Below are 25,415 nucleotides of genomic sequence, written 5' to 3' on the forward strand. Positions count from 1 at the left end.
ACCAATGGTAGAGCTAGCTTAGCTCTATCTACTTAAATACTGTTGCGACGAAAAAAAATCCCAATTGGATAACTTTCTGTAATGCATTTAAAAAATGAAACCCTTTTGTTTCCAAGCAAAACTGAACAATGAAATAAGATAATTACTATAATACTTAGAGTTGAAATTCAACAAGAAAATGTAAAAAAGTGAATCATTGCAAATCATTAGACCATCTCCTAAGGCCTAGAAGGCCTTGAGGGTTCATACTTGAGACTAACACAAAAGTTCCTATTGCACAGGGATCTGATGGAATATTTACCAAATGGAAATTCACACAGAATTAATATATCCTGGAGATACTTCTACGGTCAGTTTTATAGAAGATAGAAGGTGCTGGAATCTTTACTGATGCAGTAAAAGATCAGTGCCGCCCAGAAATACCATAAGCACTTCATAATAACTGCCTTACAGCATGAGTTGGAAACAAATGAGCAGACAAGTATTGACTGTTATTTTCAGTAGTCTACAGAAAGGCTCTAAATACCGTGTTGTGTAATATCTCTTACTTTAAGATGGTCTCTGTATTTGCTTGCTCCATTTGCCAGTATGTCTCAACAATAGTAAAGAGTCAGTTAATGTCATGGAGGGACTGAATAACATCCCAAGGCCCAGCTTTTCAAAAGCTCTATAACATAATGTCCATTCAAAGCAGCAGAGAGAGTGGTCATATAACTTATTACTCACTCTGCAATCCAACAGTGATCATTGTAAATCATTGGCTTAAAGTAAATTGAGCTTCATGGTCTGTTTTCATGAAATCAGTAATATGAGACTTCTTTAGATGGTAGATAGACCATTTAGCTGTAAAATGTGGGATACTCTTTTAGTTATGCTTGTTTAGGGCACATCAGCGCTGATCACATTGTCCCACTAGGATAAATAGCAGTGCAAATGCAAATAAAATCAGACCATACACGTTCAGAGTATTTTGGCAGACTGTTTTGAGCCAGCATAAAATACTTCTGTGTATGTTTTTTCCTTTTATATAATAAGTAGAACATGCTGTGGGTGTCACTGAACAGTGGCAGTCCAATATTTTGATTGCCATTAAATAATCAACATTGTAAATTTACCAGTTTAAAGAAGACTATAAAAAATTCAAAGGGAAGCAAAGAACAGAAGCCCTGAATGCAAAAATTAGTTACTTGTTTATGTATTTTTATTTTATCATATTTTGCTTTAAATGAACAGTCATATGCAAAAGTTTGATATCCCATATTCTAAAATAAGTTAACATATCCTCTAAGAAAATAAGTTAACATATCCTCTACTGGGAACAAACTTAAATATGGCAGGGCACAATTTCTAGTTATTTACTTAATAAGTTAAAATTAAAACATAACGTATTAAATGTGCCATAACGTTTTTTTTTTCTAATGTATTAAATTTAGCAAATAAACAGTACTTAAATGTCATTTATCCAAGGAGGGCCCAACCTTTTGCATCTGATTGTGCCTTACGTAGAATTTTGCACTTAAAGATTTGTAAATCAGAGGAAACATTTTTTTCAAAACATAGTGATGTTCTACCTGTAAAATTTTCAAAATTTTACCTGTAAAAATTTTCAAAATTTTCTGAATTACTGCATACTTATGTAATGACCTCAGTCACAGACCATGCCTAGATCATGCATGTCATGCTGGGTTCCTTCCGGGTCATAGCCCTGCAGAAGTAACATTCTTCTTCGTGTAATTCAACTCACGATGACCTTGCTGATTAGCTGATAAGTAGAATCAGGTGTGTTTGATGAAGCAGAATGCTACAGTCTGCAGTGTTTTAGCCCACGAAGACTGGAGTCTGATGCAGGTGACCTAGATTGACTCCTGTGACTTGGGTCCACCAAGGGAAACTGTAGCAAGAAGATAACAGACCTTTGAGAACATGGCATTATTTTGTAGTTGGTGATATACCCAAATACTGGTCTTTCCAGGTCCAAGCTTTTTTTTTTCTCTGAGAAAAATGAGCATTGTTTTTCTAAATTCTCTGCTATCACACATCTGCTGTGTGGCAAAAGTGTTCTAAAGCCAAAACACGTCATCCATTTTTTCCCTGAAATGTCATCTTCTGAATTACAAGATCATTGATAACCTTGCCTAAATACCCCATGCAGATCAACAGACTGGTGTTGTTTTGGCAATAGTGTTAAAGAACCACTGAGGTATATATGTGCACAGGTATATTTTTAAGTTTAGCTGTTTGAGGTGCTGGCATTCGAATACAAAATTCACTATTTAGGTATTTGTTATGTTTCATCATAAGAAGATGAGAATACATGCAGGCTAACAATGCAGTAAAATGCAATGGTTTTGCACGTATTTGGGAGTAAATTTTCTGATATACTTTGCTCCTTCAGAACACAAGCGCCTGAATATGAGCATCACTGACTAGGCTAGTGACTCTAGCTGACGTTAGCTAGGTCCAGAAACAATAAAAATATATTTCTCTGACAAATAGCATGTTGGCACGTCCACTGAGTCCACTGAAGAGAAAGTACATTGTATAGTGCACATTATATAGTGGATCCTCATCAGCATCCAGCGTGACTCTGGTTAGCTATGTAAGCTCATCATCTGAAGAGGCAGCCTCATCCATAGTCATCCAACATGAAAACCTACCGATGTCCCTCTGTTGTTTTTGAACAATAAAACATGTTTCTCTGTGTGCTGTTATATTTTTGTGTAACATCTGAAAAAAGGTAAGCCTGCAGCCCTAGTTTATATTTAACCAAGTATCCGTTCATGAACTCAAATACTTGAATATCAAAATTGGTTGGGTTGCACATCCCTAAGTAGTACACCTATTTTCATGCATGTAGCATGTATGTGGTACTGTTTTGACTCCTTATTGACCTTGTAATTCAGTTCCTGTGACATTTAGTGGAAAAAATGTGCAAAGGACAAAATGTATTTGCTTGGCTACTCTAAAGTACACTAGCATTATTTTTTCCATAGAGAGAATCAGATTAGATTGAGAGTTTCTTATTTGGGTGCGACATTGACTACAGGATAAAACAGGACTTTGGAGGTCAATGGGAGATGCTCTCTGACATTTACCGAATTAGAACAGAGCAAACATACAGATATTGAATTGATCACAGATAGTAATAATGCAAAGAAACCGTCATTTCTTTTGTGTCCTTCATATTTTTTTTTCAGATATGTTTAAATGATTTGATTTAGCTAATCTGAAAGGCTTCTCTGTGATGAATATGTTAAATAACAGTGTCTGTAATTCTTTTATTCTCATTTGTCTCCCTCTCTCTCTCACTGTCTCTCTCTCTCTCACTCTCTCTCTCTCTCTCTCTCTCTCTCTCTCAGAAAGCTGATCTGGCTGTAGCAGGTTTTACCATCACATCAGAGAGGGAGAAGGTCATAGATTTCTCCAAACCCTTCATGACTCTGGGCATCAGCATTCTCTACCGTGTCCACATAGTAAGAGACCACTACAAATTACTTGTTTATGTTGCAGCATTGTTCTCTGTATGTGTTTGAGTTTTCCAGTTCAAGTACAAGGATGATGTGGTAGGGTGTGAGTTTTTCTTTGTGAGTTTAAATAAGAGCCAAACATTTACATAGCCACTAGCATGGATTTTAGTAGGTAATGCAATAAATAATTCATAACGTCTATATAATGTTCATTTATATTACATGTACGTGATAGATTAATTTGCTTTCTTATGTGCAATATTGTACTCCAGCAAGCTATTATTGTACATATTGTGAATACAAAGTCAGGAAGGGATTGACTTTAAAAAGGAGCTAAAATACAGATTAAAGAATCCCTTATGCAGCACTGATGTATTGTAAGATTGTGTAATTTAGATACATTTGAATGTATATTTTACATATACTCAGTTATATCTACACTTTTAGAGTGTACCATAGAACATATTTAACAATATATGAGCATACTCATAGTTCTGTCAGTATATATTCTATTGGTATATACCAGCATATACACAATAATGTACACTATACAATAATATACACCATACATTCTATTTAGTGAGTTTAGCTACGTTCAAGTGCACCCATTGCTGATGCTGGTGTTTAATTATGCAACTTGGTTCAATTTACATGGAAAAACAATACCAATAAAATATCATGTTGAACATGAGCCTAAGGTCATTGTGCTCAGTGCAAAGCATCTAGAAGCTAGAGGGGTATAAAGCCCCCCAACATTGGGCTGTGGAGCAGTGAAACTGCATTCCACAGTGATGGAGTGATGAGTGATGGAGCTCCATCCAAGAGCTGGATTCACAAAAGTATCTTAAAAAAAGAAAATCTTCTTTTCTCATAACTTGATGCTTAAGAAAATGTTAAAATATTATTCTTCAAAAGACTTCTTAATTTAATTTCTTTGTGCAAGTGCAAGTGGTATTCTTAAAAATATGTTCTCTGACAATCTCACACTTATCTTAGACCATAAGAATCTTGTATAAAAGTATAAACCTGTTAAACTATAACTTCTATGGGGTAATGACTGTTCAGATAAACCAAGAAGAATGTTTCACGTTGGTTATTTCCTCCACTGTCACTTCTAGCTGCATTACACAGACTGACTTTGCAATGTGCTGAAAGTGCTACAGTTCGCATTCTTAGCTTTAAGGGGGAGGGGGCTTACAAGCTTTCACAGCAGAGCTTACAAAGCTCCATTTCACACCCTGCTCTCTTTAGCATATATGGAAAGATATCCCAGGCAATTTCAGTAAGATGTGGTACCTGAATGTGGACTGTTTCAGACAAAGCCCTTCTGGTGAGACAGAATTAGGTTGTTTCCTCCAAATTAAGTAGAATCTCCATGATCTCTGTGGATCTCTGTGGTAGGCTGCACATAGAATACAGGTAATCTGCATTTACAGGTAATTGGCACAATGAGCAGCTAAACACCCTCATAAAATGTGTCTTACTTTCAGTGCTTTCAGTGCTCTCTCTCTCTCTCTCTCTCTCTCTCTCTCTCTCTCTCTCTCTCTCTCTCTCTCTCTCTCTCTCTCTCTCTCTCTCTCTCTCTCTCTCTCTCTCTCTCTCTCTCTCTCTCTCTCTCTCTGCTGTGCCAGTTCCTTTCTTGGCCACTGTAGCTGAAGCAGTGAACTTTTCCTACTATGTTCATTTCAGGATGTTGTGAAATGAATCATAGCTGGCCATTATTCTCTTTGCTCCTTACATACACGTGAAAACATGTCCCACACAATCCAATACCCATGATAACCCATGAGATGTCTGAAATGAGAAGTGGTACTGTCATTTGAGTTGTAATGCGTTGAGCCATGTGAAGTGTTGTGGTTGTTGCTGGTGCAGGCTTTTGATAGTCTTGGCCTCAAACACTTCACTCATCTGGTATGTATTTCGCATGCTAAGATGACCACTACTACATGGATTTTGACTGTTACACTCTGATTAACTGTCCGCATTGCTGTATACATACTCCCAAGCACTATTTTAATCAGTTTAAGAAGAAAATTTTGTTTATCAAGCCAAATGCTAACTAGTCACTAGTAGCAAGACGTTGCCAATTTATGATTTAAAGCTTTGCAGTGTGACTCACAGCAGCACACAGACACCATATTTTATTGTGTTTTTTCGGGTTTTTTTGTGTGTATTTTTTTTTACAGACTCAGAAAAATGTTTAATTTAGCCGTAATTCCATTTACATTAACCATCTGTCTTGCTGCCTTAAGTGAATGCACTGTGTAACTGTCATTTTCATTGGCTTAGGAATTCACAGCCAACAGTTAACATTGCCACATAATTTCAAACAATTTTTTGTGATTTTTAGATATATTAATGTTCTGAGTTGTATATGTGATGTAAGACAGTACATACCAGCACTGAAGTCCCTGTAATTACTGAATAATAAGCCTTAGTATGTAATAAGCCTGAGATTTTAAGGAATTAATATAACCAGTTATTTCTACTGCTCATTTTATGGAAGGTAAAAGGCACCAGAATCTTTAATGATGCAAAAGTGTGCAGACCCTGAAAATGACTGACAATGTGCATTTGGATGGAACTAAAATCACTGAGAAACAGAAGTAAAAAATGACATTTCCCCACCTCCTCATGTAAAACTAATCCTGTCCGAATAGCACTGGAGTTATGCGTATAGTCTCAATAAAGACCACATATTTTTAAACAATCAAACAAAGCAATCTTTTTCGCAGACAGGCAGAAAGCTAAATAATTCCAAAGAATTCACAAACTTTTTTCCTAAACAGTTTTTAAGTTAGGTGGAAAACGTTGTGTCATTATTTATAGTGCTTAAGAATAAAAGCCCCTGGAACTCGACCAGAAAAGGTTCTTCTTGGAAGAATGACATGTTTAAATTACACAGTGCGGTAACAGAGAATGGAGCTGTCTTGAATTGAAAATGAAAATTTATGATATTAATATTTAATTAGAAAGGTTTTTAAAAGTGACATTGAAATCAGAAGAAATGAAAATTGCAAAAGTGAACAGTCTGGAGCCTTTTGCCAGTTCATCCTCCAAAGGCCTCCACTCAATTAGTTCTTTCTCTGACTATGCATTGTCATAAGCAGTGGGCTGTAATGAGTGATGACTGGATCAGTTATCATAAAGTGCTTGAAAGCATATATATTCTGGACTTGCTGTAAACAGTAGGCACACTTGGCAGAGTTTAAGCAGGAAGCTTCCTAGCGTGCTGATTACTTGCCAGTGCTTGTGGCCAGTATAACCCACAGTACACCCACCACCACACGCAGTCACAATGCAGCTTACTCACAAACTGCCTAGGAAGCATACCTCAGTCCACCCGCACTAATACATGTGCTAACAGATTCTTCTTGTGTACACGTGCTGCTGTTTCTGGCTCCCAGTCAAACTGCTCAGTCAGCTCCTTCCTATACAGGCCACCCAGCCCTACTGTTTGCCACTGTACTTCATCAGCACACACTTATCTTTCCTCATTTTCAACTAGGGGTGCACAATAAATCAGCAGCTTTTGTAATATTGGTTGATAAACGGGAAAATTTCATTACTATTATTGGTCTGATATTGGAATTATGGCTGATAATTTCAACCGATAATTTAGCAGCCTATTTTTTTGCTAGCGCACACAATGACACACGTAGTCACTAGTGCTGGACATTTCCTTTGCTTTCCATGCACAGATAATAACACCACCCCGACCTGAAAAATTGCAGGTTTGATTCCAGGTTCAGGCAGGAAAGCCCCTGCTTTTTCCAAGGGTCCTTGGAGAAGACCTTTAACATCACATTTGCCTACCATCATATGTGGTTCAGAATAAGTGCATCTACAAAATAATGTAAAATATTTACAAACAATAATGTTCCAGTAATTGTCAAGTTTCACTGCAAATGTCAAAGACTACATTCATTTATTTGATTTCCAGTCAAAACAGCCATTAAGTACACATTACTAATTTTTAGGATATATTTCTGAGTAGATTAAATATAAGATAATCTACATGCATAAAGATTGGGAAGGGCAGAAATTAAATGGAAAACCCAGGGTTTCCAAAACTGAAGTTGTACCAAAAGTTTAAAATATATAGAGAAATGGGACTCCTAGCAACCTGGGACCTGGCAGACCACCTGTCACTATCAGATAAACACTGTTTAAAGCTTTTGTCTTGAGAAGAGAACTCAATCCTGTGGGTCTGATAGCATGTGTAACTCTCAAGAAGGTGTTACAAAAAACAAAGCAAACAAGCAAATAAGCTGCTGGTGTTCTCAGAACAATGGACTGGCCGTCCCAGAGTCCAGACCTCAACATCATTAAATGTGTTTGGGATTACTTAGATGGTGAGAAGCAGAAAATGCAACCAACTTCAAAGGGCAGAGTTTTTTCCAGACCCAGGTCCGCTGCTCTGTGAGTTTGGTACATTTGGTGAAGCGTGAAAGCTGTTTTTAAACCTGGGAGCTTTCCAGAGAACCGATCTCTGGTTTTCCTGAAATTGTAGGTTTGGGGTGTGGTCTTGTGTTTGGAAGCTGTCCACCCCCAACACAGCATGTGGGGTTGACATGATTGGTTCATTTCGTACATGACTCCTTCAGCTTATCGCATCACTTTCCTTTTCAAGTTTTGTGATGGCAGGGAAAGGATTGTTGCGGACAGTGGAGGAGATAGAGGGTTGCCTTATAGGTATATGGAGTGAAGAGGGCATTCAAGCACAAAAAAAACTGTCAATTGTTCCACTTCTGAGTGTTTATATCTAAGAAGAATAATAAAAAGCAGCAAAGGAATGAAGCTAGTGCCTTTGCAAACCTGCATGCAGAAATGTGACAGAAATGTGAGTTGCTCAATCAATCCATGGTTCGGATGGAAGTCTTGTGTGTGAAAGCAAACCAGTGATAATCAGCCCCTCACCCAAACAAGCCCAGAATTGGTCCTGGGTGTGGACACATATTCAGTACAAGTGTGAAAATACCGTAAGACTGAACTTTGGAGGTGTGAAAAAATAGCCCTGCGGATTTCTGAAAAACTGAAAACAAGCCTCCCAAAAAGAATGGAAGCTTTAGTAGAGTCAAAAGGTAGACACACTAAACACTGAAAATGCTCATTTATGTTTAATTGTTGAGGTATCTGTGTAAGTTTTCTAAATATATTTTCTGCTTTTTTCCTAATGGTGAAAAGCAAATAACTTAATGGCCATTTTGACTGAAAGTTAAATAAATGGTCTGAGACTTCTGACTGTCCCAGTACAATATGTCATGGCTATGTAAAATGAATCCATCCAACTTTTTTAGCCTGTTTTAAGACTACTGCACTTTAAATAGAGATTATAATGTCAATTTTAAGGTATAAAAATGCAAAAAGAAAAGAGTAATTATCAGTTATTTGTATTGATTTTGGTTGTAGGAAGGTGTTAAATATTGGTTATCATTATCGGCCTATTAATTCCATTTTGGAGCATCCCTGTTTTAACTCTAAAAACATATCTGTTCCAGTGCTCAAACCCGCTATTCCTATTTCCCAGGGAAACTCCTTTGGGCAAGATTTTAAATGATCAAATTCCTCTAATGCAAAATACCCCAGTTACCACACTTCAAAAATAAAAATGCAGTCAAAACCTGAAAAATTAAAAACGTTTAATGCAGAATAAAAACAGGCACATCACACAAATGAAACCAAAACCAATGGCAGCAGTGTGTCACATAGTGCTAGATTTTTGCTTATTTGACAGAGAATGTTATCAGCACCTGGACCTAAGTGAGCGTATGACACTAATTTTTAAGTTAATTATTTATTAAAGCTATACAACTTCCAGTGAAGTCATGCAAGAAAGTAATTGCTTTCATTTCCCCAGGAACAAGTTATTTAGCAAGAACATTTAGCAGTAGTGTCTGCAACCTTTTTGTACTTATTGATCAGTCACTTATTACACAATGGAGTCTCAGCAGAGCTCTTTTCATTGTGACATTTGGTTTTTAAGAATGCACTGTTTATTCCTGCTCTTGCCACAGGATCTCAATGATATTTAGACCTTATCTTTGATGAGGCCATTCTAAAACCATTCTGATAGGGCCATTACCTGTTTTGGATCAGTGTCCCACGGCATGACGCACTTGTGATTCAGCTTCAAGTGTATATATGTGGCTTTACTCTCCCTTCCTCTTTAAGCATATTTGGTGCTATGTCGAATTCATACTAACTTCAAGATTGGCAGCAGGCCCAGATAGAATAAAAATGTCTAAAACACTACGATAATGGGCCAGTATGTCATGATAGCTGGTATAATGCAAAGCATCACAGGGCCCATAGCGTACAGTCAATTCCACATTTAATTATTCTGCTCAATCAACTCTCCCCAGGACGCCTGGGATTCGTCCATGTGCTTTCTGGCTAACTTAATTGTTAAAAGTTCTTATTAGTCAGCAGTGTGTCAGCCTTGGTATTCGTTGCTTCTATATAATGAATTCCCTTTCTCTCTGTTGGAGTCATGAACACTGGTTCTAAGGCCAAGGTTTCAAGATGCTTGATATTTAGAGTTATTTTGGGTACTTCAAAACACTGACTGGATGATTTTAAGCCTTGCAAGAGAGCCTCAAGCAAGACAGCCACTCCAGGGAACTCACTATTGTCTAAAACTTGTTCTACTGGACAGTACATCTCTTCTGGACACTTTTTCATTGGAGCCTCAGAAACTGTATCAAGCCAGACCAAAGTTTGTTTATTTATATTGGAAGGGCTGTTTCAAAGTGGGCCTGATTGTTTACCAGAGTGTTCCAAGAGAGGATCATAATTATCCCTGTAAATACACAAAGAGTACAGAATAACACAAACACTATATAAAATACTCTTTTCAGAAGACTTGCTTTCAGTTTTTTAAAGACATCTGCTGGGATATTTTTCCACACCTCCAAAGCTCAGTTTTAGAAGTTGGTTGCATTTTCTGCTTCCATGATCCAAGTAATCTCGGAGACATTAAATGATGTTGAGGTCTGAACTCTGAGGTGGCAAATCTGTTGTTCTGTCATCACTAGCAGCTTCTTTGTTTAATACGAATATCTTCATCTTCTTAGCAGTGTACTTGGGGTCATTATCTGACTGTAGGATTCATTTTTTTCTCAGTCAAACATTTTCCAGAGGCTATTGCATAAACAGCTTTTATTATGCCTTCAGTCAAAAACTAATCAACTTGTTATACATCCCCAAACTTGCACTGATCCTCCACTAGGCTTGACTGATGGTTGAAGATATTGTTCAAAGAGTCTTCCATTGCTTTGGTGGAGTACCTACTGTCTTTTCTATTAAATCCAAAGATCTCAAATTTAGACTCTTATTCCACATCTCAGATGTCACGTTTTCTGTGTTCTAGTGCAAATATTCTCCTTTTTTTGTCTATTTTCTTTTTGTTAGCAACAGCTTCTTGACAGCAACGCATCTCAAAAGAGTTGAGTGGTCTTCTCTCAGCGGAAGGATGGACAGAAACACTTGGGTTGAGATCTAAAGCAAGAGTGGAGCTTGATTTTCTGCAATCTCTCAACGATGAAAAATTTACTCACTGTTTATCTGATGGTGACAGTTTCAGTGGTCTACCAGGTCTTGCACGGTTGTTAGGAGTCCCATTTTGTTCTGTATATTTTTATTCCAGTTTTGGAAACTGCTCTTTCTCTTATTTTCCTTTGGCTTTTCTCATCCTTATGCTAATGTGAATTAGCTTATATCTAATAGGCAGCTAAGGTATTTTTGGGTAGTGTGAATATTTGTTTGCTTGTGTGAATGTTAGTGTCTCTTTTAAGGGGAAGATAATGTCAGTGACTCCATTAGGAATCATCTATTGTTGGGAAAGTGCAGCTCGTTGGTTTTACAACATCAAGCTAAAAATGACATGTTCAAATGTTCAACTCCCTCTCAAAATCCCTCTATATATATTATATTCACACTATAGAACATGAGAACATGCACTTTTTCTTGCTCTTTTTGTCACTTCTGTCTCACCCATTCTTTGAGCTCAGACTGCCCTCTAGTGTACCCCTTCTAACTCATAAATAACTAGCATATCTTTACATAATATGTGATATGTGAAGAATGCTAAGATGCTAATGGTACTGCTGTACTAGACTGAAGTGTTCACTGTGTTGCTAGCGTAAAGACCCTATAGAAAGAACTTTACTAGTTGTATCATAGTTATTGTGAAACAAAAAGAAGGAGAAACAAGCCTTACACTGACACTTATTTACTGTGTGATGATTGAATGCCATCCCAGTTGTAAGTACAGTCATATACTGCCTAATTAATGAAGATGCAATCAAGTCAACAACAGAGATATGACTTAAATTAAACAGATAAACTCTAAAATGGCCCTCCTCTGTGTACAGGGACAATAAAAAATTACTTTAATTTTGTCTGGAGAGGAGACATTTCTATGGCCTGCAAAGCTATAAATAAATAATTATGTATGATAAAATTAAGCCTCAAGGGTGTAGGTCTCATAGGTTTTGGGGTGGAATATGAAGCCTTGAATCCACTGATAATAATAACTGGTTACACAGTGCACTGAGTTGCTTATATTGTTTTTTCAACAGGGCAGGAAGCCGGGCTACTTCTCCTTCCTTGACCCTTTCTCTCCTGCCGTCTGGCTCTTCATGCTCTTAGCCTACCTTGCCGTGAGCTGTGTTCTCTTCTTGGCTGCCAGGTAACACATACACATTCAATTTACATTCGACCCTCTGATTCTGAGGCAAAAAGTGTCTGCTTTTTATCAACTGTGTATTTTATTCATGTGATACCTCAATGCTGTCATTGCATTTGTTTTGACATGGTAAAATCTCTCTGTATTTATATACATTGGCATTTGGTAAAAACACACTTGTTTCCAAGAGCAGTGGTTTTTATATAATGAAGTTTTGTACTCTTTCCCTATGTCTCTCTCTCTTTTGCTCTCTCTCTCTCTCTCTCTCTCTCTCTATATATATATATATATATATATGTGTGTGTGTGTGTGTGTGTGTGTGTGTGTGTGTGTGTGTGTTTGTGTATTACACAGTTTTGAAACATTCCACAGTAACCCGGTGAATTGGTAACAGGTGAAGGTATCATGATTGAGTATGAAAAGAGTATCCAACACTCAGGCTTTACAAGCAAAGATTGGTCATGGCTCACCGCTTTGTACCAAACTTTTTCTTTCACCATCTACTGTACATAATAGTCTAAAAAGCTTCAGGGAATCCAGAGAAATCTCAGTCCATACAAGACAAGGCCAGGAACCACTGTTGAGTGACGTTCCAGCCCTTAGACAGCATTGCATGAGAAATTATTATGATACTGTGTGAAATATAGCCACATGGGCTCAGGAGTACTTCGGAAAACTGTTGGCGCCTAACACAGTCCACCTCAGCATCAGGAAATGCAACTTGAAACTTGAAAGCCATACATTAAATCTATGCAGGAATGAAGGCAAGTTCTCTGTGCCCATGCTCATCTCAGATGGTGTGAAAGCTGGGGTTGAAGTGGAATTTGGTTGGTGGGGAAACCCTAAGATCCGGTACAGCCCTTGGATACTTATAAGTCCTTAATATTAAACACCAGCTCGGGACATCAAGGTGAGGATGTCTGTGTAGGATGCTGGTCCTCAAAGAAGGTACCTGGTGAGGTTGGGCAACAACACCGTCTACCTCGACGTTTTCATTAATCACTCCAACACTCTCCTCCTCCCCAATTCCCTCAGCTGTACGAGTCATTAACACATACTCCTACACAACTCCACTTTAATGTGTTCACATATTACAACCTTCACACATGAAGACTCTTCTCCTTTTCTTTGTGTGGAGGTAATTCTTTCAGAGATGCGCACACACACACACACACACACACACGTTTCTCTTCTCCCTCTCTCTCTCTCTCCCTCTCTCTCACTCTCTCTCTCAAAGAAAAAAAGCTACATTATTACCATATCTGTTTAGTAACGAGCAGTTAATCATTCAATAATGGATAAAAATGAACTGTAGTAATGATTCCATTACTGTATGCTTAATCCAAAAGCTAATGATAATCCTCCTTCAGTCTTCTGTCTTTCTCTAACCTTTCTTCTACAAGCTCAGTTTCACTGAAAATATTTACTCAATTTTATTTTGGTTGTTTTATTATTATAAACCCCTCTCTCACTCTCTCCCTCTCCTTCTCTCCCTCTCCCTCCCCCCTCCCTCCCTCCCAGGCTAAGTCCGTATGAGTGGTATAACCCCCATCCGTGTCTGAGGGAGCGCAGGGACCTGCTGGAGAATCAGTACACGCTTGGAAACAGCCTGTGGTTTCCGGTAGGAGGCTTCATGCAGCAGGGCTCGGAAATCATGCCCCGGGCCCTCTCCACCAGATGTGTTAGCGGTGTCTGGTGAGTGTGTGTGAGAGGTTGTGGGTGTGTGTATAAGAGAGAGACAGGAAAGAAAGTGAGAAAGTGTAAAAACGGTGTGAATCTGCCAGTGATGCCCTACTTAAAGTGAATGTGTATAGTTTAGACTAAGTACATACTGTCACAAAAAAGGCACTATGCAGGTACATTTTTGTTTTGTTAGAAATAATGTAGATATCCCCTTAAAGGTCCAACTGCCACAAGGTCCAACTGTGTACCTTAAATAAGCTATGCATTTGTACATTTTCATAACCTAATGTTTTAATACAGAACAATCAAAGAAAAATCCTGGAGCCAAGACAATTGAGTGTATAGAGTGTGATATGAATATGGGACAGTTATGTTCCCTAACTAAAGGTAAAGATGATGTACCCTCGAGGGTACCACTCCAGTGACAGCAGGGGTACTGCCCCTCAGATGAATCCACGATACCATCTTACTGTTTTATAACTGTAGTAGTTTAGCATGAAGTATTTGCTGTCCACAGCCAAATCAAAATTGAGCCCACCCATATAGCATTTTCCTTGATGTTGGTTCTCTGGGCTCACCAGTGCTAGATTTCATATTTTTGGGCTTTAAACTTTTTAGTGTGTTTCATTTATAAATGTTATTTAGACTTAAGATGTTTGATTTAAGAAGATTTGGGAAGAAGACTTAAGAAGACTGCTATATTGTAATTCTAATTCCAAAACTGTCATTTGGAAGTCTGTTGTTTGTCCAGCCAATCCACATTCATCTAGAACAGAGAAGCTCAAACCTGGTCCTTGAGATCTACCACCCTGCAGAGTTTAGCTCCAACTCTAATCTAACACACATGATCTGATGGGTAGTAAAGGTCTTTAGCGGCATCTGAATATTAGAGACAGGTTTCTTGGATCTCAGCTCTCCAGCGTGGGAGATCTTCAGGTAGAACTCCCTGATCTACATAGTATGGGTACACACCTAACCACAATGTCTTATAAATGTATAAAACCTATGCTTTTTTCTTTACCATTTTCCTCAATCCACAAAAAGTTCCTGAGTAACTGTGATCTAACACCAGGAAAAAAAGAATTCCATTTCTGGACACAGAATGTTCTGGAATTCTTATGCTAGCATTAAAATTAGTTTTAACGGCTTCTTTTATCAAGGTTTTGTATAGAAAAGAGTGTGTTTGATTGTTTCAGGTTACCCTGAGCATAGGGGCAGTTGTGTGGGAAAGGTACACTATTGGTGCTACCCGGCAGCACTGAAAGGGAATAACTAAGAAGATCAGGTTCTGTAGCTGAACTGACATCTGTCTATCTTAGACTGCATTGTGAGCATAAGTACCAATCCAGTAAATTTAGGGTTTCCAGGAAAGGCTAAGGTGGCAATTATATATTTGGTATATATGCTGTGCAGCCAGATGTTGGTTGAGTAGCCAAAATCAATAAACAAGTAAAGCTATTGATAATTGGGTAAATAATGGCAAAAGTAAAAGTATCATAAGTTCTGAGTAACACAGAACTGCAGTAGAACTGCTTAATAAATCCAGCATTTATCAGCACACGAACTGAAGTTTGCATGACTCTTCTTCTCTTTTTTAGATTCTTGTGTTTTAAAATAACATGCTCAAACTTCAAAGTCAGATGTGTGACCAATCACAAAGCATTACAAATGTTGTCACCAACAAAATATAAAATTAAAGCCAAAAAAATAAATTAGTAACTAAATAGTAATGGCTAAAATGTAAATAAGAAAATTTAAGCTTCTTTTACTCACTAATATACTTAGTAAAAGTATTATGATTTAAATTACTCAGGAAAGTACAAATCCATCAATAATTTGCTTAAGATAACATAAACGTGAGTAAACATAACTATTCCTCTCTGTGTAAAGTTGTATATCTGGTAGCAGACCTGGGCCTGTATTCACAAAGCTGCTTAAAGTAGGAGTGCTGATTTAGGATGAGATTCATGTCTTATTCACAGGAACAGATTCTAGATCAGCACTCCTAATCTGAGATGTTTTGTGAATACAGGCCCAGATGTCATACTGAAATGAAAAGCATAAAAAACTATAAAAGTGTTCTGCTAGAAGTAGATTTTTCTTATGATTCTCATGTGGAGGAAGCTTATGTTAAAACATTTTTAAAGTAGCAGCCACTAGTAATTTGTTCTTGCTGCAAATATGTTTTCCTTCTATTTGTATTTGTAGAGGAATAGTCATGTATATAGATTGATTACTAAGGTTTTTTGAATGCATTTTACAAAAATCAAAAACACATTAAAAAAAATTATTTCTGAAACACAGAAACGTTATCTCTGTCAGTGACTCCAGGTTAGCTTATAAAATGTATGTAATATGTGTAACGTATAATATTACATATATTTATACTGTGTAATATGTAATGTAGTTTATGTAGTGTTTTGCCTTTTTTTGTCAGTGACCCCAATTGTTTCAACCATCTGTTCATTTTAAATGTAGTAATATCAGTGTACATGCTTTGTGTTAAAAAGCGTTTGGTTTATTATTACATTAAAAAATTATGAAAATTATTTAATATTTTACGAGCCATGTATGCAGAAGTCAAGGTAGTTCCAATAGTTCATGAACTTTGTCAGGCAATTGTACATACAATAAGCACAGAAAAAGTTCAGTGCTTAATCTGTATTTTAAGTTGGTGATTAGAAATATGTTCTGTTTTCAAAAACTCTAAGATTTTATGTACCTCAGTCCAAATATTCATGAACACTGAATATTATATGCTTCTTAGTAAAAAAAAAAAAATCACATACTGTGTTGTTTAGTACAGAGCAGGGAACATGTCTGATAACAAAAAATAGTTTGTTTTAAAAGTGTCCAGTCTCCGGACTGAGGAGTTTTTTTTTGTTTTTTAATCCTGCTACATAACACTGATATAACCATGCAATAAACATGTCAAGAAAATGTTGTTCTATCATGAGCTGTCATGACAGATTTTGTTCAGCAGTATAGCAGTGTTACCCTTAGCAGTAATTATCATGACAGATGCCATGATTTGATGTCATCACAGTTTACAGTTGTAAGCAAAAGTTTAAACACTGGACAAATTACATGTAAAAATAAGCACACATCCTCTAAAGAGAACACACTTCTGTCCATTTCGATACATAAATACTGTTTTTTGCTGGTTTTAACATTCTGGAAAAATCAAACATAAAATGTGAAAAGTTATGGCACTTTTTATTTTTTAAAATGCCATTTAAGTTTGTTAGCTGTCAAGAATGTATGCTTATTTTCACTCAGAAAATCAACAAAACAAAAAAATCTTTTGACCAGGGACACCCAAACTTTTGCATATCACTGTATGGCACATGCTAATTTTTGCTGTGTACTCAAGGCGGCAGTCATAGCATCAGAGATTAGCATCTGTCCTGACAATTACCAGTAATGTTAACATGACACTTATGTTACTGGCCATAATCTGTTATAACAACATGTAACTGCCATTACATGATTATGACAATGTTATTTAGCAGGGTTCAAGTAAAGTGCTACCCAGTTCTCTATACTATTGTTTTGGGCTCATTTTAAATGTGTGTGTGTTTATACATCAGTGGAGATTGTAACTTGTTGACTTGAGCATAAGATCTGGTGAACGTGAGAGTTGCTATACATGTTTCACTAACTGACTTTGAACAGCCTCAGTTCAAAGCTGAACCGGAACATTCTGGCATATGGAGTGCAATTATGCACATGTTCTAACTTTGTATCAGATCATCATTTAAACCCTCATTCTCTCTCTGTTCTCTCTCTCAGATAAGAAATGAGCCCCCTCGTTTTCCTCCCTCCTCTTCATTCTTCCACTCCCGATCTGTTCCTCCAGTCAGCCCATATGCTCAAGCACATACCGCTCTCTTGTAACCATATGCTGAATGGCCTGAGAGAGTGTGTGTGTGTGGGGGGGGGGATGTTCAATAAAACATCTGACAGATTTTACCAGATTTTTACTATATGACCTCACTGTGCGTGTTTCTGTTTTATGTGTCCTCTGTCAGGTGGGCATTCACACTAATCATCATCTCCTCATACACGGCCAACCTGGCTGCATTTTTGACGGTTCAGAGAATGGAGGTGCCCATCGAGTCAGCAGATGACCTGGCGGATCAGACCAACATTCAGTATGGTACCATCCACGGAGGCAGCACAATGACCTTCTTCATGGTCAGCCTTTTCACCTTTGAACCTCATCCACTATTTTTAACCCCTTACACTCTACGTTATTATTCAGTAATTAAGTTGGATGGACAAACTTAGCTACCTAGCTGTAATTGTAAATCAACTGTTCAAACTAAGCAAAACATGATATTGCATGAAAAAGGTTTGCATTAACCCACATGCATTTCATGATTAGATGCTTATGTAAGGCTATCTAGTTTATCTATTTCCAACAAAGTGGTTTAGATTCCCTAAAAGGCTGTGCATAGTTTGTTACTGAGGAAAAAATAACAGATAGTTTACTCAGTTAATAATGTAACTTTTAGTAACAGCACTACTGCCTTTTAGCTCCTTGGATGTTAACTAACACTAACCAAATTAGCTAGTTGACAGGCACTTGCAACAAAACATATGAAACAGCGTTTACATTTAAAAAATAACCACCATACCACCTCTTCTGAAACAGCAAAGTAAGAAGAAAATAGTCAAATGACACAGTATGAGTTCAACTGCTTGAATGCTTCCTTAGGGTGGAAGTAGAGATTTCAGCAGCTTTGAGTTTCAGCATATTAGGCATCTCACAATTATTATAACAATAGGCATTATTTATCATAATTATAATTTAACCACTTATTAATGCACAAGTAACATATAATTAATTGTATAATTATATTAACTGCCATTAAAAAACTATTAGATAATGATTATTTTGCTAATTATAAGGGTCTGTTATTATTAAATGTTACCAGAATCAATCATATCATTTCAATAATAATTATAAAACTAATTAGAGATTATGCAAAAATGTACGAAAGAGGAGGAATGGTAAATTGTAACAAAGGTAGAAAGTAAGTTGTGCAATAGTAGATATTAGTGAGATAAATATAGCTGTCATGGAATGCCAACACTACAGATAGCAGGAAGGGAACGTTACGCTCAAGAAGCAGTGGGTGTGGGCGTTCTCAAGCTGGTGACTGAGAGGCCTGGACTGGCCTCAAGTCACTTTCTCTGGAGATTGTGGAGGAAGTCTTACAAATCAGCATGCATAGCTTTCCAGCACAAAGTTTATGCTGAAATCCAGAACTTTGGATCCATCCTCATCATGTGACAGTGGAATCCGATGATGATCAAGAGATTAGTCAGACCTTAGAGGCAGAAATAACTCAGGCATTATATATTCAAGTTACAAGCATGATTTAAATGTGCATTTGATACAAAAACTTGACATGGTTACTGAAATCAACATCCTTTTTGTTAATTCTGTGAAAAATACGTACACATCCGCTACAGAGAACAGACTTAAATATGGCATTTTTTTAAAAAAAGCACAATTTTTGTGTATTTGCTAAGTTTAACATATAAAAGAAAATGTAAAATAGTCCATAACTTAATAACAGGCCACATTTTGTGTTCCAATATGTTACATTCAGCAAATAAACAGTAATTGTGCATTACAATGTGCAGAAGTGTGTTCTTTGTAGAGGGTGTGTTTTTTCACTTAGAAAATCAACAAAACATCATTTAACAGTGGGTGCCCAAACTTTTGTATATGATTGTATGCAGCTCAGAAAGTTGATTTACATGTTCATAAACCATACAATGATTGTATAAATGACATTGTATGTCACAGGAATGCCATGAGAATTCTATGAAATTCCCAGTTCCAAATGTGTGAACGAAAACTGTCTGTCATTTTTAAGGTTACCTCAAGGCCTTTTCTGTTTTACCACGATTCTATGTGTGAACCCACCTCCAAAACTCTTTTGTGCACATGCTTAACCTTCATTGTGTCACATGTTTTCACGGTCAAACATGCTGCCACCATAATGTTTGCAGAAAGTGAGATCAGTGGCCTTTTGTCTGTCTTTACTGATAGCTGAAGGAGAAAAGTCATATGCTTGAAATACCTTCAAGGTGAGAAGTTGTAGACTGTGCACGGAGTGAGCTCAGACACTCACTTGGTATCTGCTGGTTTGATCAATCATTTTCCACATACCACTTTTTCTTTTCCAGTACAGATCCTAAAACCTTGAGAAAACCATCGATACCAGTGCTAATCCTTACCTTTACTAAGCTTTAAAATGAGCTAGCTGTATCGCTTGCAGTGCACGCTTAACTATTTGGAAACACTTTCTTTTTAAGTCCCTTAAGCCGTAGGCAATTACAGGTTAAGTGTAAGATACAAACTTCAGAGTACTAGATCAGGGGTTTTCACTATGTGGGCCAAGGTGGTGCATCTAGGTCATTTTTTATTTTTTAACTGCAAAATTTCATCATAATATTTTTAACTAAACCAGTCATTTTAAATGTGACAAATGTTATTGTCGTGATAATTATTTGCAAAAATAAAAAGAATTTAAATGCCTAAATATTTGTCAAGCTCAGTGATTTGTCTAGCAAAATACATGTAACAGATGTAACAGACATATTAGTTATGATTTGAGATATGATTATATTTTCACTGCAACTTAATGTAAAATGTATCTCTTTTTGATTGTATGGAAATCATCCATCATGCATAAATGGCTGTGACTTTTGAGGATTTGTGTGTGTGTGTTTGTGTCTGTTTTTATTATGTTGCATTATTATACAGTCAAGTGAAGTTCAGTAAGTTACGCTTAATTCAGAGTTATTTGTATAAAGCGTTTTTACAATGGGTGTTAAATCTTCTTGTGGGCCGTAAAAACTTTTGCGTTCATTTGTGAGGACTGCAAATTGCTAAAGGTTGGGAATCCTTGTACTAGATAATTATTTTGGGTAACATGATGGTATGTCCTGAGGCAATTTAACTACAATACACCGAAATGGAAAACTAGGTTCTAGATATTAACTGTGTATTGGGTGCAGTCTCCAAAGTGCTGTAACATTAATTTGTCTCAGATGAATTTAAGTACTAAGACAGTCTAACTAAATTAACGGAAATGACTAAAAGGTTGTAGTTATTAAACTGATAAAGGAGTAAATTACCTTATAATTATTTGAAGAAACAATGTAGTGATAACAAAGATAGTACTAAATTTCAATGGAAAGTCACACATTTAATCAGCAAAGTAAATGGGAAACACCACAAATACTGAGTACGTTATATGGTGTGAAATGATACAAAGGTAGTTTTAGTAAATGGTGGAGACTTGTTAAAATTCATCATTAAAAAGAGTCATTGCTTTTTATTACAACCCAGATTCTTGTTTGTTTATAATAATATAATTATAATATATATATATATATATTAGTAGTTATATATATATATAACATGAACATACTGTGTACAACTGTTTGTACTTCGTGTACAGTCTTTGTATGTTATGTAACTAATTGCACAATAATGTGGAGTTTGTACCACATACTTGCCCAATTACCCAATATTTAGAATGTGTTGGCCATTCCATTGTAATTTATGTACACTGCCTTGGGACTTACCTACATATTATCCACAATAGTACTTTTAATACCTAGAACTTAACAGGCTGTAAAAGAAAGCATTACCAGCTACTTGTTATTCTTATGTAGCTATGTGTGGCTATTGCTATAACATAATCAGTATACTTCACTTTACTTTGTGTATGAAATATTTTGTGATATTTCAGAATAGATTTGTTACAGAATTGTGTCGGATTAGTTATTCTTTTCACACTGATATCTGAGCCAGGTTTTCAGTTGAAATTGACCTGATACTGATACTGGGTCTTAAGTCAGTGCCACATCTAGCATATGTGTGTGTTAAGGAGTTAAAGTAGAGTTTTGACACTTTCCATTATGCTCTCTCTGTTCAGTAGTGAATCGTATATAACCCACAGCGTTAAACTCTGAGGAGGAAAGTGAATAGGAGATCTAGGCCAGCACAAATTTCCTCCTAATTTGCTGAGTCATTTTTCACTAATTAAAAAATCTCTCTCTCCCTTTCTCTCTCTCTCTTTCTCTTTCCCCTTTCTCCTTCTCCTCTGTTTTTCTGTTCACCTCTTTTTGCCATTTATCCATCCATGCTTTTACAAACACATTCTCTGTCTCACACAACCATGCACACATAGAACTCACGTTACCAGACCTACCAGCGCATGTGGAACTACATGTACTCCAAGCAGCCCAGCGTGTTTGTGAAGAGTACAGAGGAGGGCATCGCCCGTGTGCTGAACTCCAAATACGCCTTTCTACTAGAGAGCACCATGAACGAGTACCACCGCCGCCACAACTGCAACCTCACACAGATAGGAGGCCTGCTGGACACCAAGGGCTATGGCATCGGCATGCCGTTGGGTAAGTCAGGAGAGAGAATAAAGAGTTTGTAGTAGTTTTACAAGCTTGGGTTCTGGCTGGCATTAGAGAGTCTGGTTGGTTTTGTTGCTTAACATGGCCAATAACTAAGTGCTTTAACCAGGAAGTATCATTTGACTGACATGCAACAAGTGTTGATAGGTGAGGATATACATTTACTAGCTAGTAAATGCTTCAAAGAAACCTTTTGGATAATTTGGGATGTCATCCTGTTTACAGGCTGCAGTATGCAAATGAGCAAGTCAGAAATGTTGTACTGTGTGCTGTGAGTTTCCTGACCAACATCAGATGATTCAAATGAAACAAACATAAATAACTTCAAAAATGCGAAGTAATAAAAGCAGATCATTAAATCGTGTTACCCGAAGGGTTCACCACTATGTTTTAATACATTGGAAAGTATATTGTAATCACTATATCTAAAAATAATTGCAATATGGAATTTTATCCATATTGTACAGACCTTACAATGATGCTGTCAGTTTTGTTTATTTATCTCTTTGAACTACTTTTCCCTTACAAAATAGTCCCACTAATGAATGTTCTTGAACTGAACTGATTCAAAAAGAAGAACTGATTCAGAAAAAAAACGCTTTCTTTCTAAGTCAGTGCTGCTGTTATACCGCTAGATGGTTAATTATTTGCCTCAATGGTTTCGACCTTGCTTGCTGGTTTGTGATAGATGTTCAAGGTTAACAGTGTTTGTTTGTCTGTAGTGTATTGCATTGGTCTGCAGCTTTGTTGTTGTTTTCAGCATTCAGTTGTAGCTATTGACGACTGCTCTGACACAGGGATTGGAAGGAGCACAAAGAGAGATGTTATTTGTGGAAAGGGGAAAAAAAGAACTTAAACATATGTGTTTGGCACGGTGGGCTTTATTACAGACACACCACTGACTGACTGCAATAGAGCAAGAGCAAGAGGAGGCAGAGAGATGGAAGATGAATGAAGTTTACATTTATATTGGCAGACTTCCAAACATGAAAATAATAGGAAATAATAAGGTGAAGTGATAAAGAATTTTTGAAAAAGGATTAACATAAAATGCAAGGGTCTTATCGTAGTATAAGCCTCAGTACATTTAGTAAGTGAAAGAAGGTTCTTTAAAGCAAATAGATAAGGAAGTGCTGAAGCATTCCAAATGTAGACAAGGAATTTATGTATTGTAAACTATATTACAATGTACTTTTGTCAGTTTTATTGACAGAAGTTTGTCTTAAACCACCTTAGCAAGTCTGTTTTGAATTTCTGGGGTGAATATTGCTAAAGTGGAAGAGAAATATCACTTTTTTCATAACTATTTACCCTGATCCCCATGTCATATAACCTAATATGGTACCTTTATTGAAAGCTTAAAATCTCTCTTACACTGTTCAAAGGCAAAAATCAAACACAGACAGGGTTTCCCTTCTTAGAACCTTTGCTGACCCTAAAACCCTAAAATGTTTGTTTGATACTGTTGGCATTAATGAGCATATCATTGCTGTCCAGACACAATCAAAAAAGTAACTAATTCTTTTTTTTCTACATCATTTGAACTGCTGTTTAAATTGTCTAAAAAATTTCATGATGAATGGATCAATAGAAAAGCTCTAAAATGGCTTGGAACAAACATCACATTAACTTACATTGAAACTAAGGAATGTTTTTGCCTTCTCCTGTAAAGTTGCTATTTTGGAGATACATGTTTCCTTTGGACAGCAACAATATTTCAATGACTAATTTTGCTAATTATATACATGAAAATTCTTTATGGCTGATGTCTGGGTGCCTGTGGAAGAAATTGCTTGATGGTTTGTGAAAAGCCAAGCAGGTTGTTTCAGAAAAATCAAACACAAGCCTCCTTATATTGTCCAGCACTCACTATTGATAACTGTAATCATTATTGTTGATATGTAAATAAATAATGAACACAGCATGACAGTATTCACACTTAAGCCTCTCAAGTGGCTGTCCCATAAATGTAGAAGATATGGAGGATCAGGCTTGAGTAGTCCACTTAACTCTTCGTTCCATTTTAACAATATTTACCCTAACAGTTTGATGTGGTTTGAAGCACCAACCTGGTTATTTAAACAATTCTTGCACATAACATCCGGGGACAACCATGTGAGATTTTGGTGTGAGTGAGAATGTAGACTTATGAGGACAGAGATAAAATTTTTAAACTAAGCTTCTGAAGGCTGAGCTCAAAGTAGGGAGCAATGGTGCACTCATCAACATTGTCCGATGGACAGCAAGCTTGTTGTTAGGTCATGGAACACTGACACGCATAAAAAAAGTCTCCTCGAAAAAGCCCCAAATAAGCATGTAGATGTTAAATGAGCTCAGACTGGAGGATTTTGGAGACGAGTTTTAGAGGGGTGTACTCTTGTTAGCAAAAGATTTTGCCACAATCCAGCACAAAAAAAAGACAAGTTGTCCACAAATTTAGCGAGTTGCATTCTTGTTATTTCTGACCTTGCAAGACTAGATTTAAGCATGCAGTTTGCCCAGTGCAATTGGTAAAAGTGTAAGATTCCATCACTTGTTAATAATGCTCCAGTGCAAAACTAAAGCTGATCAACTATATCTGGCATCAGGGCACTATTAATTGCTTTAAGGAAAAAAACCTAAGTTGAGGATCTGCGTTGCCACTTCTGAACCATAGAAGGCATAGTATAGATCTAGCAAGGGCCTTGTAATTGTAGTGCTGGGTATCCAAGGGACTGTTCTTTCGGAGATGGAATCATATCAAGATCCTGGTCTGGGGTTTTAGACAGAAATGAGAGCAGAAAGCAAAAAGACAGGTCGATATTTTCCAACTTTGTTGGGCCTGAAGGTAGGCTTCCTCAGTAAAAGAGAAACTCAAGCCGATTTGAAGATGGTTGCAACTTGACTACTTGTCAGTGAAATATTGATCAAATATCTCAAATGGTATGAGATGATTGGATATCTCCTTGAGAAGTGTAGATGGGGTGTATTATTCTTGACAGAATGACTGAAGGGCTTGCACATGTTGATGACCTTCTGTTCAAAATGTGGCATGGAGTTAGTCTGTAGTGTGAGAGGATGTGGGAATAGGAGAAATGAAAATAAGGATAGAAGAAAACGTGAAGAATAATATATGTGGT

General features: G+C 36.9%; 1 protein-coding gene across 1 annotated transcript in view; it reads left to right on the forward strand.

Moving 5' to 3' along the window:
• The window catches only part of LOC118805936 (glutamate receptor ionotropic, kainate 5), a 149,244-nt gene that overhangs the window by 104,629 nt on the left and 19,200 nt on the right, over positions 1-25,415 (forward strand). Inside the window, exons 13-17 of the mRNA XM_036567119.1 lie at positions 3,360-3,473; positions 12,050-12,159; positions 13,678-13,851; positions 17,871-18,036; positions 22,059-22,284. Coding sequence (XP_036423012.1) covers positions 3,360-3,473; positions 12,050-12,159; positions 13,678-13,851; positions 17,871-18,036; positions 22,059-22,284 — 790 coding nt within the window. The remainder of the gene's footprint in view (positions 1-3,359; positions 3,474-12,049; positions 12,160-13,677; positions 13,852-17,870; positions 18,037-22,058; positions 22,285-25,415) is intronic.

Source organism: Colossoma macropomum, unplaced genomic scaffold (assembly GCF_904425465.1).
Source record: "Colossoma macropomum unplaced genomic scaffold, Colossoma_macropomum, whole genome shotgun sequence".
NCBI classification, from domain to species: Eukaryota; Metazoa; Chordata; class Actinopteri; order Characiformes; family Serrasalmidae; genus Colossoma; species Colossoma macropomum.